This window comes from Neolamprologus brichardi, chromosome 18, assembly GCF_056152115.1.
Source record: "Neolamprologus brichardi isolate AB-2024 chromosome 18, ASM5615211v1, whole genome shotgun sequence".
Classification (NCBI taxonomy): domain Eukaryota; kingdom Metazoa; phylum Chordata; class Actinopteri; order Cichliformes; family Cichlidae; genus Neolamprologus; species Neolamprologus brichardi.
The window spans coordinates 28,580,082-28,597,824 of NC_142121.1; the positions used below are offsets into that span (position 1 = coordinate 28,580,082).

General features: G+C 40.1%; 1 protein-coding gene across 1 annotated transcript; it reads left to right on the forward strand.

The window, feature by feature from the left end:
- Positions 1-1,759: 1,759 nt before the first annotated feature.
- Positions 1,760-17,317, forward strand: fggy (FGGY carbohydrate kinase domain containing). Its single transcript, XM_087831245.1, has 16 exons — positions 1,760-1,873; positions 2,171-2,364; positions 4,139-4,250; positions 4,612-4,763; positions 4,945-5,033; positions 5,364-5,479; positions 5,602-5,730; positions 7,575-7,678; positions 8,120-8,227; positions 8,498-8,559; positions 8,863-9,025; positions 12,848-12,922; positions 13,059-13,179; positions 13,621-13,715; positions 16,688-16,749; positions 16,910-17,317. The coding sequence occupies exons 2-16, from the start codon at positions 2,182-2,184 to the stop codon at positions 16,989-16,991; spliced, it is 1,653 nt and encodes a 550-aa protein (XP_087687371.1). The 5' UTR covers positions 1,760-1,873; positions 2,171-2,181; the 3' UTR covers positions 16,992-17,317.
- Positions 17,318-17,743: the final 426 nt, after the last annotated feature.

Sequence of the window (17,743 nt, forward strand, 5' to 3'; positions counted from 1 at the left end):
AGTGTTTCCAATCAAACTATCGCTATGGCCTGGCCATGCTTCCTGTTTCTCTGTCAGCTTTTCCTCTCTACTGGGTTGACGGGGTCGCCTTTAGATAACAGTGCTTTCCTCCTCCCTGGCTGGGCCAGCTGTTTCCACTGCATGGAGTTTTCTAATCAGGAGCTGGTCCCGCCTGTCTCCCAACAGGCCCTGCTTTTGTTGTACAGAGGTGGGACAATCCAGCTTTCACGGAAACACCCCTCCCCTCTCCTCCCCTTTATTAGGGCAAAACACACAGAGAGAGTGTATGTGCATGTGTTGATGTATCAACAGAACAAAGTTTTGATTACCTTCAGGCATGGACTTGAGGGACACACACACACACACACACTGGCCAGTGAGAGAGACAGATGAGATTTCAAACACTGTCCATGCACTGTTTGTTGGAGACCATCTGTTTCTTCCTGTCCTGCTGCTTGGTTTTTCTCTGAAGTCCATCTCTGCTGATCATTCCTTGCCCAAACATACGGGTCACATCCAGCGGCACTTCCTTTACACAGCTGCTTAGCTCCTTTAATAACACAAATAGACAAGGTAGGATTTAGAATGAAAAACTTGACTATATAAATTTCCCCACCCTTTGTCCTTCCCTCGAGCTTGAGGGTACCCTGGAGTATCTTTGCTGTGTTCCTAGAACTGCGCTCTTCTGGACAGAGATCTCAGATGTCATTCCTGGGATCTGCTTGAGCCAGTCGCCCAGTCACTGCTTTGAGCGCTCCGATTTCACCCTCCACATCTTCTCTACTCTCTCAGCCCTTGGTATTTCTCGAGTTTCTCATGTTCCTTATTCCTGATGTTCCTATTGGTTGGTATAGCTACGTCTACCACTAAGGCCTTCTCCTATCCCATTTTGACCTCGGGACTTCCAGACCATACTTCCAGAGATGTTCCTGTATACTATGTCGGCATACACTTCCACATATGCCCTGTCTAATGGCAGCTTGCACCCTGTTGTTATGCGCTGGGTTGTCTCAGGGGCATCTTTGCACAGCCTGCACGTAGGCACGTGTCTTAGCTGATGTGGTAGACCTCAGCCTCTATCAATTTTGAGCTTATAGCTTGTTCCTGTTCTGACATGATTAGTGCCCCTGTGCTGTCTTTCAATCCAGCTTTGTCAAGCCATTGGCAGGATTTCTCTATATCAGCCACTTCTTCTATTTCTTGGTGGTACATGCCGTGCAGGGGCCGGTCCTCAATGATGGTTCCTGTTCTTTCTCCTCTTCTTTCTCAGGGGTCTGCTGCCTGAGGTATCCACTAAGCACACAATCAGTTGTGGTTTATATATATCATAAAAGCAACTGAAATCACCAATGTCCTTTATTACAAATGTTGTGTAGGAATCAGTAGTTCTGATCTTTTGGTCCACCCCACCAGATTTATTATAATTTGTATTTCTAATTATTTTTTATTTTTATTTCATTTTTAATTGTAATTTTTAATTCAGTTTACTTTCAGCCCCCCCCCCCCCCGCATAGTAACCTGCACTCCACAACTGGCATTGCAGTTATTTTCTGCACACTTTGAGAAAAGTCAAAACGTTTTCAATGGTAAACTTGGACTTTTCAGATAATAAAAGATATAAATGTAAAATATAAAAATATTTAAATGTATATATAAAAATATGGCATGATGAAAAAGTGAATAAGCTGATTTCTGAAGCTAAAATGCCTGAACAACTTAGCATACGGTAAGCTTTTTGTCCGCTTTCGCATTCCGTCCGACTCTGAGGTCCAGCAGCGTTAAAGCAATGCTTTAACTCTGAAAGTACCCTGATCACAAACTTGAACGATCAACATAAATGCTCTGCGGACTAAAATAATTGTTTAATCGCTGGGTAAGTTCAGATTACGCACTCGCGTCCTATTTGTTTATTAATAAGTACTTTATAAGTACTAGTCTGTTATTATTATTGCTGAAAACTCTGTTTTACCAGCTGCTGCTGCACTTCACACATTCCTGCCCTCCAACCGTCTGCAGGAGTGTGTGAAGATGCTAAAAAGAAGACATTTTTCAAAAGCAAAATACGCAAATTGCCTTAATAATTGCGTTTTTCTTGCATTTGTATAACCTGCTCAAAGTCGACACTGGTAATGTAACCTGGTTAATAATAAACCTCCTCCCCCACTTTCAGGTCATCTCCTCATGGCAGAGATTTTTTATGTTGGAGTGGACGTGGGCACAGCCAGTGTGAGGGCTGCACTAGTGACCAGGGAGGGCCTGCTGAAGAGCACTGCACAGGAGCCCATCGGCATTTGGGAGCCGGAGTCTGACCACTATGTCCAGTCCTCCACTGAGATCTGGGAGAAATGCTGCACAGTTGTCAAGGTGGGATGATTTATGGCCTCAGTGTGTGTTATAAAAATATACATCCATCCCTCTACAGCAGCCGTCTGAGCACAGATACACCAACACAGACTCTCATGTGTTCATTTTAGCTAATTTTTAGCATGGGTGTTAATAGTATTTTAGCAGCTAAAGAAAAAAAAAAGCAGTTTCTTCATTATATATATGTTTTAATTATTTAAATATTCCTTTTAAAACGTATTATTTAATATTCCTACCGCCCTTACATTGTTCTCTGCTAATTATTCCAGCATTTTCTTCACTACATCAGCCACCGTTTGTTATTTTTTAGCTAACTCTTGGTAAGTCTTTCAGTCGTTGTGTATTGTCATATGCTAATGTTTCGCTTACTTTGCTATAATTACTTTAAGCTAGTTTCGTCTTTTTATTCAGCACCTATTTTAGGTAAAATATAAAATATATTTACTATTTTGACCATTTTGGTTACCTTTAGCTAGCTACTGTACTTGTGTTTTTTCTGCTAACCTTCTGCATCTAATTCCCTCCTAGTTCAAACTCAGCTGGTACAGTAGGTCTCTTACTACCAGTACATTTGCATAATTAATGAAACTAGCACCACTGAAGAACAATGGGCTGTGAGCTCAGTTTCTTGATCATTAATATGCCGAGTGTCATGACCATGAGGACCATTCACAAAGAATTGAGGAATGGCTTTCAGTCTTTGTGCAAAGGTACTGTTTATAAGGTTGGGAAAACCTGCAGTCAGCTGAGACTGAAAAAGTCACTGGGATGAGTGACCAAGCGTTTCTCCCACTGAAAAGGCTACATCCAGATGATTTTTGGGATTTCCTTACCTAAATGATTGCGCATGCATTGAGACATTTTACTTCAAGATATTGCACCTCCATAGCTTCCAATACACAAAACACTATAACCAGTGGTCTGGAATTAAGCTGTGTGTTGTTGTTACACTGTAAACTAGTTTGTTTGAAATACATTGCTAAAAAATGGTTGTTATGCAGGACCCAATCAATTTCCCTTTTATTTAGAACTCCCCTGTAAATACAGCATTACTGTATGTCTAAAGAATATAGGGCATATATTAGTATCAGATCATTTTTTACTCCCTAAGTTGGCCCCCAAAATCTAGTATTGGTCAGGCTCTACTCTTAATGGCAGCACACACACTTTGGCAACAGCTGCCTTAAGTTAGGGGAGGTATATACTCGGCAGCTGGCATATGTGGTGGATGACTGGTCTCTGCGACAAAATTTTTTTACATTACAGGGTTTTTCCTGGCTCCGGATGTGCCTGTGGGAGAAGCATGATTCATCCACATTAGGTTAAGGCAAAGAATATGTTTTACCTTAGTTAACAGAGGTTTATGAAATGAGAAAAATGTAATCAAATTTAACGGTACTAAAAAAAAGTTTAAAAAAATACCTGTTAAAAATGCTGGTTGAAATCATCAGTAGTAGTAATTTCCCCTCAGTGGAAGGCAAAAACCTCATGGGCAAGGAATATTCAGGAATAAACCTGTATTAGACTCACTACATGTTGTAAACGTGTTGTGCTGAAAAATCTTTTCTATGTATTGCCAATGTACACCCTAGGTTTCAATGTGCACTTGGTTGGGAATCTCAAGCACACATCCTGTGTGAACAGCTGTTTATTTATGAAAGGCAGAAATTGACATCATAAGCTGGTGTATATATTCGTGCCCTCTTACGGTTGCAGGATGAGTAAATGCACGGAGGAAATGTAATTTAAAAACAACTGCGTGTATTTGTTCCAGAAAGTTACTCACGGTGTGGAGAAGAGCCAGATTAGGGGGATTGGCTTTGATGCCACCTGCTCTCTAGTGGTTTTGGACCAAAGCTTCCAGCCTGTGCCTGTCAGTCAGGAAGGTAAGCGATTTATTTCATTGCATTTGATCTGATCTGAATGCTTGGTAAGCATTGGTTATGTAAGGCCCATTTTTGCTGAGCATTGATCCTTCAGGGGGAAAAAAATCACCCCCTCCACAGTGAGGTCCAAGGTCATAGTCGGCTGCAGAGTAGAAGCCTGGAGCTGGATTTGAATCATGTTTTTACTTATTAAGCAAGACACAAAAGCATGACCCAAATTCTTTGGTCTAAATACTGAATTTGTACTCCATCTATCCATGACAACAGTTTTATGTATCAGGTCTTAACAGATACAATATTATATACAATATTAGCCCTCTGGTGTTTGTTGCCTTGTCCCTTACTGAACTGCTTTTCCCAGGTGACCCCCAAAGGAACATAGTGATGTGGATGGACCATCGTGCTACAGAGCAGGCTGATCGTATAACAAAAAATGGCCACAGGGTCCTCAGCAGGGTAGGAGGAGTCATGTCACCAGAGATGCAACCCCCTAAGCTGCTCTGGCTTAAAGAGGTGAGAGGTGAACAAGGTCACCACTGATCTCTGCATGTTTTATTATTGCTCTTTGTACGGGCTGTTCAGCAGATACCTGGTGGGCTTTTTTTTGTTTGTTTTTATTACTGTTTTAGCCTTAGCATATTTGTCATACAGTTGTTGCTTTTATTCTCACACACTTTGCCTTTCACTCATTCAGAATCTAAAGGAGAGCTGCTGGAACAAAGCCAGTCACTTTTTTGATCTTCCAGACTTCTTGTCTTGGAAGGCATCCGGCTCTTTAACGAGGTGAGCTGTCGATGATGTTACGGAGACTTACACACTTATGTATGTCTAATAAAAAAAGGAGGTAGGTTTGAAAAGGATCACCACTAGCACGCCTAAAAACCCTTGTATTAATTCAAACATATTTGCTGGTGGGCAGCCCCATTAAAAACAATAGTCTTGTTTCTGTTCTCAGTTAAAAAGAAAAGATGCAGTTCCCTAATCCTTTGTAAAATGTGTGGACAAAGTCATTGGTTTTCACAAAATACTTGTATCTAATGTGTGCTGTTAATAAAGCATGTTTATTATCCTACAGTATTTGCAAGTGGATGCATGTTGTCCAATGTTGCACAGGTCTTTATGTACTCTGGTGTGTAAGTGGACCTACTGCCCTCCAGAAGGATGGGATGCCAGCTTCTGGACGAGCATTGGACTGGACGACCTTCTGGAAAATAACTTCTCCAAAATAGGCCAGAAAATGACATTTTATACATTCAGATAGTTTGACTGATTATTTCTTATATCTTTTACAGTTTTTGTCTCCTTTATTAAATTATAAGAATTAAAAATTATAAATAATTTTGTCATCCAGGCAGTGTGACGTGTCCTCCAGGAAGTCCACTGGGAGAGGGCCTTACACAGGAGGCAGCAGCAGATTTGGGTTTGGACCCAGGAACTGCAGTTGGGGCTTCTCTCATCGATGCTCATGCTGGAGGCTTAGGTATCAGAAGAAACAACAAACAAAAGTATTTTCTTGTCATGAATAAGCCGAGATTACTCAGTTTGCAGCCGCTTTCACACAGCCTGTGACTGTGGCTGTTCCATATGAAAGCTATAGTGAAAGCAAGGAGGGTAATCACATAGCCAAGTCATCACACACCAGAGATGCGTAGCTGTTTTTTAATGGTGTGCTGGAATGGTGCAGACATGCTGGAGGAGCAAAAATTGCTCTATGCTGTCGCGTTGTTATGCCTATTTGAAGGTACTGAAAGGAAAATGAAGGCATAAAATGTCAGTGATGCAAAGTTGATATTTTATTTGCAAAGTTGATATTTTGATATGCTACGTGGCTCTGTCAGGGTCACAATAAAAAAGAAGTTCATTCCTTAAGGAGCAAAGTTTAATATAAACGTTTACTAAATAGACTTTAACATTTCATAATTTCCACTTGTGGCTGTGGCTTTTCAGTATCCTGTGTGCAAAGTTTAAACTTTAACTCCAAAACAAAGCATGTGCTAAGTTAAATCATTTTTGTAGGTGCATGAATACACTAGGAAACCAACTTATACATCGTAGTAATATGTATATGGACAAATGTAAATGTGGGGTTGATGGTAGTGCTATATTAGATGCTAGTTTATCCATCCATTATATTTTGCTTATTCAAAGCCACGTCGCAGTAGCAGCAGGCTAAACAGGGTGCTCCGGACGGCTTTTCCAGTCCTTTCTAGGAGATCCCGGGGGATTCCCATGACGCGTCAGATATATAATCTCTCCAGGAGCTTTTGTGTCTACGCTGGATTGTCCTCCAAATTGCATATGTCAGAAAAACCTCTTAAAGGAATCTCCAAGGAGGAGGCTTCCTAACCAGATGCTTAAACCATCTAAGCTGTTTATGTTTGGCGTGGAGGAGCATTGGCTCTATTTCAAGCTCTCTCCTGATGTCTGAGCTCCTCACCCTGTCTCTAGTGCTCGCAAATAAAAGAAATCAACACAAGTTGCCCTTGTGGTGTGGCTGGGCTCAGCCTTTGAGATAGGGGAAGCATTTTTGCTCTTGTTTGTGAAATGTATGCCTATTGATCAGTGGATGACCTGCCACAAGTTAAAGCGCTAATTATCAGGATAGTGTGATCCTCACTGAAAAGTGAAAACAACCTGTTTGACCAGCCGACAACTTGTGACTGTGCTTAGTTACCAAAATAAATAAAAAATAAAATACCTTTTTTGGTTTTATGAGTTTGCTGGAAGAAGGAAGTGAGAAGGGAGATAATAGATGGATGATGTGATAATATTTCAACAACTATAGTTTACCACATGAGGATTAGGTGCCTAGCATGTGTTAGACGTTCCCATCTTTAATATTATGGGAAATAAACTGAATAACAAACCTGCCTGAGATGTTAGTGAATTTCTGACCAGTGTCAGGGCAGCAGCAGACCTTCCTCAGGATCAGAAATCCTCACCATCTGGATCTGTTCTGTGAGCTGAACTCGTCGTGAACTCTTGCCTTTGACCCTCGACCGTGGCCTCTGCCAATCACACATTGCTGCATCAGTGAGAGGTTACAGCACTCTGCACCATTAGTTTCTGTTCATGTCACAGTGATGGAGACTGGCCTCCCACCTTAAACTCAAACCAGCTTGATAAACATTATTCCAGCAGTTAGCGTCACTGCTGAATCCTATGAAGAGGTTGGAGCACGATTTCATTCATGTGGATTTACAGCTGTAGCAGCATCTTTGACACTTTGTGTTAAAAAACAACAACTTAATTATTACAATGTATCTTTTCCCCTGCATAAAACAAAGAATGTTAAATAAAGCAACATTAACCTCCTCCTTCCAGGTGTGATCGGTGCTGATGTGAAAGGTTTTCATTTGCCCTGTGAGGGTCAGCCGATCACTGCACGCATGGCGCTGATCTGTGGAACGTCAACTTGTCACATGGCGGTCAGTAGTTCACAGCTGCTGTTCACCTGATTGGTGTAAAATTACCATACTAGTCTACTACTGTACTGTTCCCCAGTGGAACTTTGTGATTGTGTGTATGTTCCTGTGAATATCTCCTGATGACTAATAAAAACGTCTTCTGATGATTAATCGTGTACTCACCACCTTCATTTCCTAGGTGCACAATCTGTCTTAAGTAGTCTGATAAGATATCTTTCTAAAAGCCACTCTATCTGTATTACTTGTTTATACTTATGTGAGCATTGTTAAAAATTGTTTATAGACATAAATTATCCTGTCTGCACAGGCCAACTGCAGTAGCTCTGAGATGAGAAGAAAATGGCATCCTGTTATTATCCTGTTAGTCCGGCGGTTTCTATTTTAATTTATAAAATATTTACCTCCAACTAAAACTAACTAAAAGATTTCCTGTGCTGTCAGATCAGTGAGCAGCCTCGGTTTGTGCCAGGAGTGTGGGGGCCCTACCTATCTGCCATGGTGCCTGGACTGTGGCTCAACGAGGGAGGGCAGAGTGTGACAGGAAGGCTGGTCAGTCTACTCATATTTTTCTTGATCTTTTTCATTCATATTTAAATTATTTTTCAGATCCTCTTCATGCTCAATACTAACAGAAAACATGGAGGCAAAACCACTTATTTTTTCCTCACCTTTCACATTTGAACTACTGGTTTGAAAAAAAGGAGCTAATGCTTTGGGATGTTTATAGATTCAGCTTTGACATTATTAGTTGAAGCCAGGTGGTCACCAGTCATTCGTGATCCTTTTCAGTTTTAATGTATTGCCTCTTTCCTCCCTCAGATTGACCACATGGTGAAAGGTCACACTGCATATACCCAGCTCCAGGAACAGGTTCAGCAGAGGTCAGCTGATGCTTTTAATACTGCAGTTCCCAACAATGCTTTTGCACATCTGTGATCTTCATCAGCTGGGCTAGAATAATGTCAAGTATGCTTTAGGGAGATTAGAAGCTCAGTAATGTTGTGCTTTCAGTGCAACTCAACTGTTCTCTGGAGGAATAGGAAGTTAAATTTTTTGATATACGGTACTTCACGTTTGCTGAAGATTGAATATAGATTCCATGCTCAACAACCACCATGGCATTAATATAGGTAATATCAGCTATCATTTTAGGCGTCCTGGCAACAGTGTTTTTAATTTTACAGGCTTCCTTTTGCTGGCGAGAATATCTACAGCTACTTGAACAACCATTTGAGTTCGATGGCCAACTCCTGCTCTGCTGTCGATCTGCTGGGGTCCAGTCTTCACGTGTGGCCGGACTTTCATGGAAACAGGTCGCCCCTGGCTGACCCAACTTTGAAGGGCATGGTAAATGCTATGACTTAAAAAGAAGGAGTGTGTGTGGAGTATGTGTGAGTATCAGATTTTAAGTTAGGGTATGCCTGCTTTGAATGTTTCTTCCTTTTTGTGCACTTGGGGTTTTCTTAATCTTTTCTTAATGTTCTCTTATGCACGTGGAAGTCTGTGTTTCAAAGATCCATGCTCTACAGCAGCGGTCCCCAACCCCCGGGCCTCGGACCGGTACCGGTCCGTGAGTCGTTTGGTACCGGGCCGCGAGAGTTGAGGCTCAGGTCTGAAACGTATGTTTTTCAGGGTTTTTATCGGTTTTCAGCGTTATTTTGTTATTGTTTTTATCGTTAACTCAGTTTTCCTGGGTCTTGTCACATGTGTTATGAATAAATCTTCTTTTTTTTGGTACAGGTACTAGTTTTATTTTGTTGTATTTATCCGCGACACCTTAAAGGCCGGTCCGTGAAAATATTGTCGGGCATTAACCGGTCCGTGGCGCAAAAAAGGTTGGAGACCGCTGCTCTACAGAATGATTATGAATGAATTCCACAATGATTCCACATATGTGTGAGGCTTTTAGAAGCAGCAACATATACGCAACTCTGACTGGCTGCTTTCCTGTTTTTGCACTTTTTTCATTTGTCACACATTTAAAAGGTTTAATCAAAACGAATACATTGTAAAATGAGGGCAAATGATTAAAGTCAGATGATACTTAAGTTACATTTTCCGATTAAGGTGAGTTATTTTTGAGCCGGTCCCTGTTATCCAACTCAAAGCTGTTGACTCATCTTTTTTTTTTTTTTTAAATCTCTTTATTTGGATTTTTTGGTACAAAAAAACAACAACAAAAAAAAATTCCAAAACAAAAAAGAAGAAGCAACACGATAAGCAGTCTGAGACATGTAAAAGGAAAACTAATACATTATGGTAAATAATTGGGTATACCACCCATTTACACATTTGTCCTGACCAGAGATGGGCAGTAACGCGTTACTTGTAACTCGTTACTGTAATCTGATTACTTTTTAAAGTAACGAGTAAAGTAAGGGATTACTATCGCAAAAATGGTAATTAGATTACCGTTACTTTCCTGTAGGAACGCTGCGTTACTAAAACCGTGATTTTTTTGCGAGAATGTCTCATGACAGTGACGTAAGCGAGTGCGACGTTTGTGACAACAGCTGTGTGCTGATCGACAATGGATATTATATTGAGTGTGGGAGAGAGTATGAGCGTGCAGCATTTAAAGCGTGGAAGTACTGACCTTAGTTTGATTCCATAAAAAGTGACAAAAACATTAGTGTCCGTTGTGCGTCGGAAGAAAGCTTCTTTTTACAGCGAAAACCCCCCCCTAAACAAGCTCCGAGTGCGCTACGACGTAATGGGAAATTCACAGAGAAACTCGCGGATTCTTCCACTGACCGCTGCGGCTCACCTGCACCAGGGCAAAACTCCGCCTACCCTACTCCTGCTTTACAGGTGAAAATAGATCAAAAGGACCGCTAGTCTTTGATTTTATTTATTTCCTGCTGTGTTCTACTTGCATCTATTTGAAAGACTGAGTGTAAACACAAAATATATATTATTTTATGTGCTGGAATGTGCAGAAATAGGTTTAAATGTTAAACTAATTTCTTCAAGTCAGAGAATGGTGCATATAATTAAATTTTTGCTTGATGCATAAAGTTAAAAGATTAAAACTGATAAAACAAGTTTAAAAAAAGAGACTTTTCCATTTGATTACATTATGTATGATGGATTATGCAGAAAAAGTAGAATTGGGCTGAAAGATCTATCGCTTTATCACCTATTCAGGTTGTAAATTGTGTTTTTAAAAAGTAACTAAGTAACTAAGTAATTAATTACTTTTGAAAATAAGTAATCAGTAAAGTAACGGGATTACTTTTTTGGGGAAGTAATCAGTAAACCAACACTGGTCCTGACAAACCCATCCGGCCATTGGAGTGGGGCTGCCCCTCCAAAAAGATATCGTCATTACTGCTTAGTTTTGCACTCAGTCTTTCCATTGGTAAGCCTCTAAAGATTTCTTTATACCACTGAGTTATTGTTGGTGGTTTTTCATTGATCCAATTGAAAAGAATACATTTTCTTGCCAAAAACAATAATTTACATATCAGTTTATATTTGTTAGCTGTTGACTCATCTTAATACAGGAAGTATTGTTAAAGAAAGCTCAGATTAAGTTATTAAGCTTTTCCTAAGAACCATCAGTAATGTTTCTAAAGAACTTTACCATTGAATAAGACCATAAAGAACAGTGAATTTATTTACATAATTTACTGTATGATTTTCCCCTGTTGGAGTAAGATGGGGCTACTCTTGACCAGACTGAGCTCAAGAAGAGTCCTTTTTCCAGAAAAACCTGAAAGTCTTTTCCCGACACAGTTCTTGGAGATCAATGTTCTGTGCTGTGAGGTTTGTAATGTCAAGGAGAAGTTTCTTAGAGCTTTTCTCCAGTTCTTTAATGTTGTATTGCTTTTCTTCTTCTTGTTTTTAGAGTTCTTTGTTTTCTTCTTCAAGTGCTTTATATTTTTCTTGCAAATCTTTGTATCTTTCTTCTTGACCTTTCTTTTCCTCGTCCATGTCGTTGTTAGTTTGTTGTAGTCTGTCATGGATGGCCAGTAACTCTTGATGTCTTTTTTCCAGTTCTTGAAGAGTAAACCCGGTCTCTTGATGTTTTTTTTTCTCTTGTTGTCGCTTCTCATCTTGCATTTCACCGTTTGTGAACGATACTTTGTAATAGAGTCCATCAGCATTAAAACTCAGCACATGGGGAAATAGTTAATTTAACTTGAACTTATTTAACTTTGCAGAACCACAGATTGTGTTTTCTAGAGTGCTGGTTTGGTACAGGGAAAGCAAATGAGATAAGATCCTAATGACTGATTTGATTTTGTAATTCACAGCAAGACAGTTCAAACCTGTGCCCTAAACTTATTTGTGGAACTCCCCACAGGACTGAATAGGTTCAAGTTGGCAGTTTTATACGATCTGTTTTAGATAATATAACAATGACCAATGAACATATCTTTTGCTCTCTACATAGACAGAAACTCACATTTAACTCATGCATTTGTGCTCAGCAGCCTTTCTATTCTCTTCCTGTCCCCTCGACTTCAAGACTGATGTGGGTCCGATGTTGGAACATGTGGGCAATCTGTCTGCATAAACTGGACAACAATTATTTGCACACCTTTTCATAATGTCTCTGAGAGTGATTGCAGCCTAAGTGTGTCTTTTTTGTTGAGCCAGTTTAATTTAGATTCACCAACTAACATTGTCTCAGGATAATGGTGCATGAGTTGAGTTATCTTGTTTCTACTGTTGCGCACAACAATATCAATATTTGTTGTGTCTATATCAATATAAATATAAAATATTACGATACTATGCTCTGTCATTCCCTCCACGCCTAGCAGCTATAGAGGCCAGTCGAACCAGCTAACTTCAAAAGTAAAACCGTTAGGTTGAGGTTAATTTCCCATTACACAATTAAATGCCATTAATTTAGTTTGTTACTCTTATTGGCTTACTTAGCTTATGGTCCCTCACTAATCATATCAAAAAGAAACTGTTTTTATTTGTGAGTTGAACTTGTTATTATATTCGGTTATCCATGTTTTGTTTTTGGTTTTTTTGGTAATTACTGGCGCCGAACCACATCTAAAATTCCAGGAAACAGAAAGCCAAGGAACGGAATATGAAAACCTCTGTTTTTAATAAATCACCAAACACTGGATGACAGCCTTGCTTTCACAAAATCTTAGACGGTGATCACACCCTTGCTGGTATTTTTGTGTCATTACTGTTTTGCAGGTAGTTGGACTCTCTTTGTCCCAGACCTTGGATGACTTGGCCCTTCTCTACCTGGCCACCATGCAAGCCCTCGCTGTGAGTCTGATGGCGTTTTGTGTTTCAAATGACTTCCTCTCTCTCAGACTGATACCCTAGCACCTTTAAGTACAAAGGAGGTTGTATTTGCTTTCTTGTAACTTTATTCCTGTTGTGTGTCCTCCTCTGGTTTCAGCTCGGTACACTTCATATTCTGGAGGCCATGAAAGAAGCAGGGCATGAAATCAGAACCCTCTTCCTGTGTGGTGGATTGAGCAAAAACAACCTGTTTGTACAGATTCATGCTAATACTACAGGTAGTAAATACCAATAACATGGTTATATGTATATTTTGAAACACAGTTGTACAGTATGTACATTTATAATTTATTGAGAGTAAGAAAGAATGTTTGTATTAGTATTTCAATAACTTAACCACAAAATAAAGATTAAGAAGAAAATCTTAATTCTGTGCAGCTTCCAGTAGCCAACTTTGAAGTTTAAAGAGTCCCCCAAAGTCTTTTTTAACAGCACAGCTCAACAAGACAGAAGAAGTTACTCCTTGGATGGACCTACATGTAACTGAAGTAAATTTAGAATACAGACAATCAACAACGAAAAATAATTAATATATAGTAGGAATATGATGCAGGAAGACATTGAAGAACATTCAGGCAGAGAGGACCTGGAGAGAGGAAAAGGTAAAATAAGTTCTGTGATAGCTTTAGCCCATTCCATGTCTTCAATCTCATTCTCAGGGTTGCCTGTAGTGTTGCCAGACCAAACTGAAGCTGTGCTAGTGGGAGCAGCAGTGCTGGGAGCATGTGCATCAAGACACTACAGCTCTATACAGGTAGAGTGAAGTTACAATACACACGAGTCAAACAACATCTGAGGGATTTGGCAGGAAATGCTTTTGAAACATAATTAAGCACTCGTTAGATATAAGGTCTGAAGAAGAGCATCTCTGAATGGGCAACATGTTAACCATTGAAGCAGATGAGCTACAGCAGCAGAAGACCACACCGGGTGCCACTCTGTCAGATAAGAGCAGGAAACTGTTCTGATGTAACATTAAAGTTCATAAAGAACATGAAAGTATAAATCCAACTGCCTTGTATCAACAGTTCGGTGTAGTGTTGATGGTGTAAAGGTGTGGGGGATATTTTTTGGCACACTTTGGGTTGCTAGTACCAAATGACCGTTCGTCAAATAAACACCTGCAAAATAACGTAACTGGAAGTTTTTTCTGATATGTCACAATACCAACACAATAACATAACAAAAGTATCCCGGTGGAAATGCGCTGAAACACTGTCGGCTGTCACAGTGGAAATTTGGATTTGCTCTTTTGCACAAGTAGAGATGGAGGTGCATAGTGTTTTACTCCAGTCTGCAATTTGACTTTAAGAGCTGGCTTCCCAAAATACATCCAGCGATTGTAGGGTAAGTTGTTCCTTTTAACAGTTTTTCTGTTTAACAGAGTTAGATAAGGATTAGAATCTGTGACTGGCTTTTTAAAATAATTTAATAACATTAAATTTTCACGGCACTGGGTCTGCTGACCCAGTGTTTGTGTTTTTGGTTTAAGCTGTACTACTCTGAATTATGGATTTCTGTTTGTATTATATTTATAGTTCCTGGTTATTCGGTTTCTGTGCCTCCTCTGTGTTCTTGGTCTAATTCTGTTCTCCGTGTGTTGTATATTTAGTCTTAGTTTTCTGTCTTTATGTCTTCCCTGTGTCCCACGTCTTGTTACTTTTGTCTCTGTGTTTCATGTTCCCGCTGTTCCAGAGTCTCTCGTGTTCCTCTGTCTCAGTATCAAGTCCACGTTTCTGTGTTATGCTTCCTGTTTACTTTTACTTTGACAGTCTGTCCTTGGTTAATGTATTCTGCTTTGCTTCCTTTGTCTCACTATGGGAGTGTCCAAATTCATGGGCTGCATCCTCCTGAGGACGCATTTGTAGGCCGATTACGTCACAGCGACGTGATGAAGGCTGTCCAAAGTCGTAGACTCCTCCGAATGCAGCCGACAAATGTGTCCTCCTTTTCTCCGAATTTGAAGGATGGCCCACCATATCCCAGAATTCATAGTGTGGCTTAGCCGCTACTAAGTTTTAAAATTACTCTTATTGATCTTTCTGGGTCACAAAATAAACTTTTAACATATTTTCAGACGAGAATGTAGCTGTGTAAACTTCAAATATCTGCTCGGTTTATCAAGATATCACGTATTTGCAAAAGTGCTCTGACGTTTTCGGAGACGTCTGTTACCCACCAGCTCGATAACAAGCCGGGAGCTCGAGGGTCACTGAAGCCGCAGAGAACAGCACAACTCCTGGCACATCATTTTCAGATCACCGCGGTCTTTCGCTACTCAGGTTAAACGTAATATATAAGTCACTTAGACAACCTAAAAATGTTATTGTTTGGCTTTTTTCAGTGTTTTATTTGTTTGTGAGTAAATCGGTTTGGCTGAGATTCAAGTAATTAGATTATATTAGATTAGATTTAAAAAAAACTTTTTTAATCCCCCGGGTGGTTTTCACACAGCTGAATAAACGTCAAACAGAAAACTGATTAAACAGAAGTGTCAGATGGTCGAGAATTTATGTCATTGTTCTGTTATATTTCAGATAGCAAGGAGCAGACAGCTGAGTTTACATCATAAATCGCACAGCATCGTAACCTCACTGTGCTGTGTTTCTCTCTTCGTGTTCCTGATGAAATTCTCGTTCTCAGTCCCTGTGTTTCTTTTCCTAGTTGGTTATTTTTATTTACTAGTTTCCAGTTTAGTTTCTATTTTATATGTTCAAAGTTTTGGTTGGGAAGTTTTTTTCTATGGAAAAGTATTCCCAGCAATAAAAGCTGCTGCTTTAAGTTTGTCCTCTGTTTGGCTCCTACATCCTGCCTGCCACAGCACACACCTTGACATAAATACATTTCAGTCAAAGAGGACACGTTTGATGAAGTGGTTGCATTTGAAGAACATAGAAGTAATCCCATGTTTCTGAAACTTGGCTTTAAAGGGATGTTAATGATAACCACTTCATTATAAATACAATATGGTTAGCATTTTTTAAAGAGACTGCCCCTGCCACTTAAATGTAAACTGCATATATCCCAGTTTATTTTGTAAAAGCCAACATCTTTTTTTTGTCAGCATCATAGAAGACTGTGTTGTGCAGCTGTTTCGAGCAGTTGAGCAGTACTTAAAAACGAAATACGTGTCTCTTTAATCTAGGTCAGCTTGGTATTTTAATGTTTAGTTTACAGTTTACAGTCTGCAGCAGTTTGCAGTCGAATCATTACATGCTGTAATGTCGTGGAAACACAGCAGAGGTCAAACATGACATAGGTTATGTCATACATAATCACTGACTCACTGCCTGCATCTGCTAGGTGGAACCAAACTACATAATAAGCAATGCACTGTGCTGGCTTTTGTTACAGACAGGTATGGATTCATCTTGTGTCAGGTCAACTCATCATCTCTTTGTGTCTCAGCACCACAACTCTGAGCAGCCTCAAAGCCAGACAGACTAAAAATACGATGCTGTTATTTGGACGAGGATGCACCTGTCAACCCATTACGAACATAGACACAGCAGGCAGTTGTGTTGTCTGAGCCTCCGAGCTGCAAACAGTCAGCTGCATGGATTTTGTAGGTTTAGACAGCAGAGGGGCCCTGCACTGCATTAATTATAAACTCCGCCACAGCAGCAGGCTGCTGCTTTTACTATAACTGGGTCATGGCTGACATGAAGCTGAATGAGTGTGCTATCATTTATTGAATTAAATTCATGTGTGTGTCTTGTGTTTCAGGAGGCCATGGAAAAAATGGCTAAAGTGGGGAAAGTCGTCCAGCCTGACAGTGAAGTCCAGAGGTGAGGAATTCTGCAACAGGAAAGGAAATGCTTGACTCTGATGCCTTCTTTGTGTTTAATAATTGATATAGTTGTGGGATATTTCAGGAATGAAATCTGAAATATACAGCAGGCATCAAATTTATCTCATGATTTTCTTTATTTCTTCCTTTTTTTACAGCTTCTATGAGAGGAAGTACAAGGTGTTCCTGCGACTGCTCGCCCACCAGAGGGAGTGCCAGGCCCTCATGAGCCAGAGATGACAGTGCTGGTGGGAGGTGTCTGAGATGAAGCTCGCTCTCTGTGGCACAACAGTGATGACAAATCAAGAACGAGACGTCTTAACCTTGCTGCTTTTTTCAGTATAAATAATGTTTTTTAATTCCATTATGGGAGTTTAACATTCTCATGTGATACTATGTCATATATGCAGGACTTATCAGATGGCATCAGATCTCCGTGTAAAACTATGTGTTTCAAATTCAGGCTGAATGGGACAAGTGGCAGTTAAAGTCAAACATCATGGAGTGTTATCTTCTAATGCATTCCTAATAAATATTTCAAATGAACACTCCTGTCTCTGTCACTCCAGCCTAATGTGTCTGGATAAACAAGCTAATGTCCTTCCAGTCAGCGATCAGTGACATTCATTCAACTGCTTGTCCTTTGTTCTCTCCTCACTTGACTTCATCCCTCCATTTCCTGTTTTTAACACCTCCCTTGTCCTTAAATTCTCCTGTCTGCTGCTCACAGAGGGGAAGCCTGTTGCCATCGTTCCCCTAGATAAAAGTTGATAAGCTCTTAGCTGATGCTGTCAACCCGGTGAGGAGGGAACACCAAATCCCACACAGCTGAGTTAACACTTCAAACAGAACTAACTTAGGATACAGAGGAGGCCAGGGACAGTGCTAGCCAAAGCTAACAAAGTCACAGAGGAGATCCTGGACATATCTATATTTATGTATATATATATATATATATATATATATGTGTGTGTGTGTGTGTATTTGGGGGC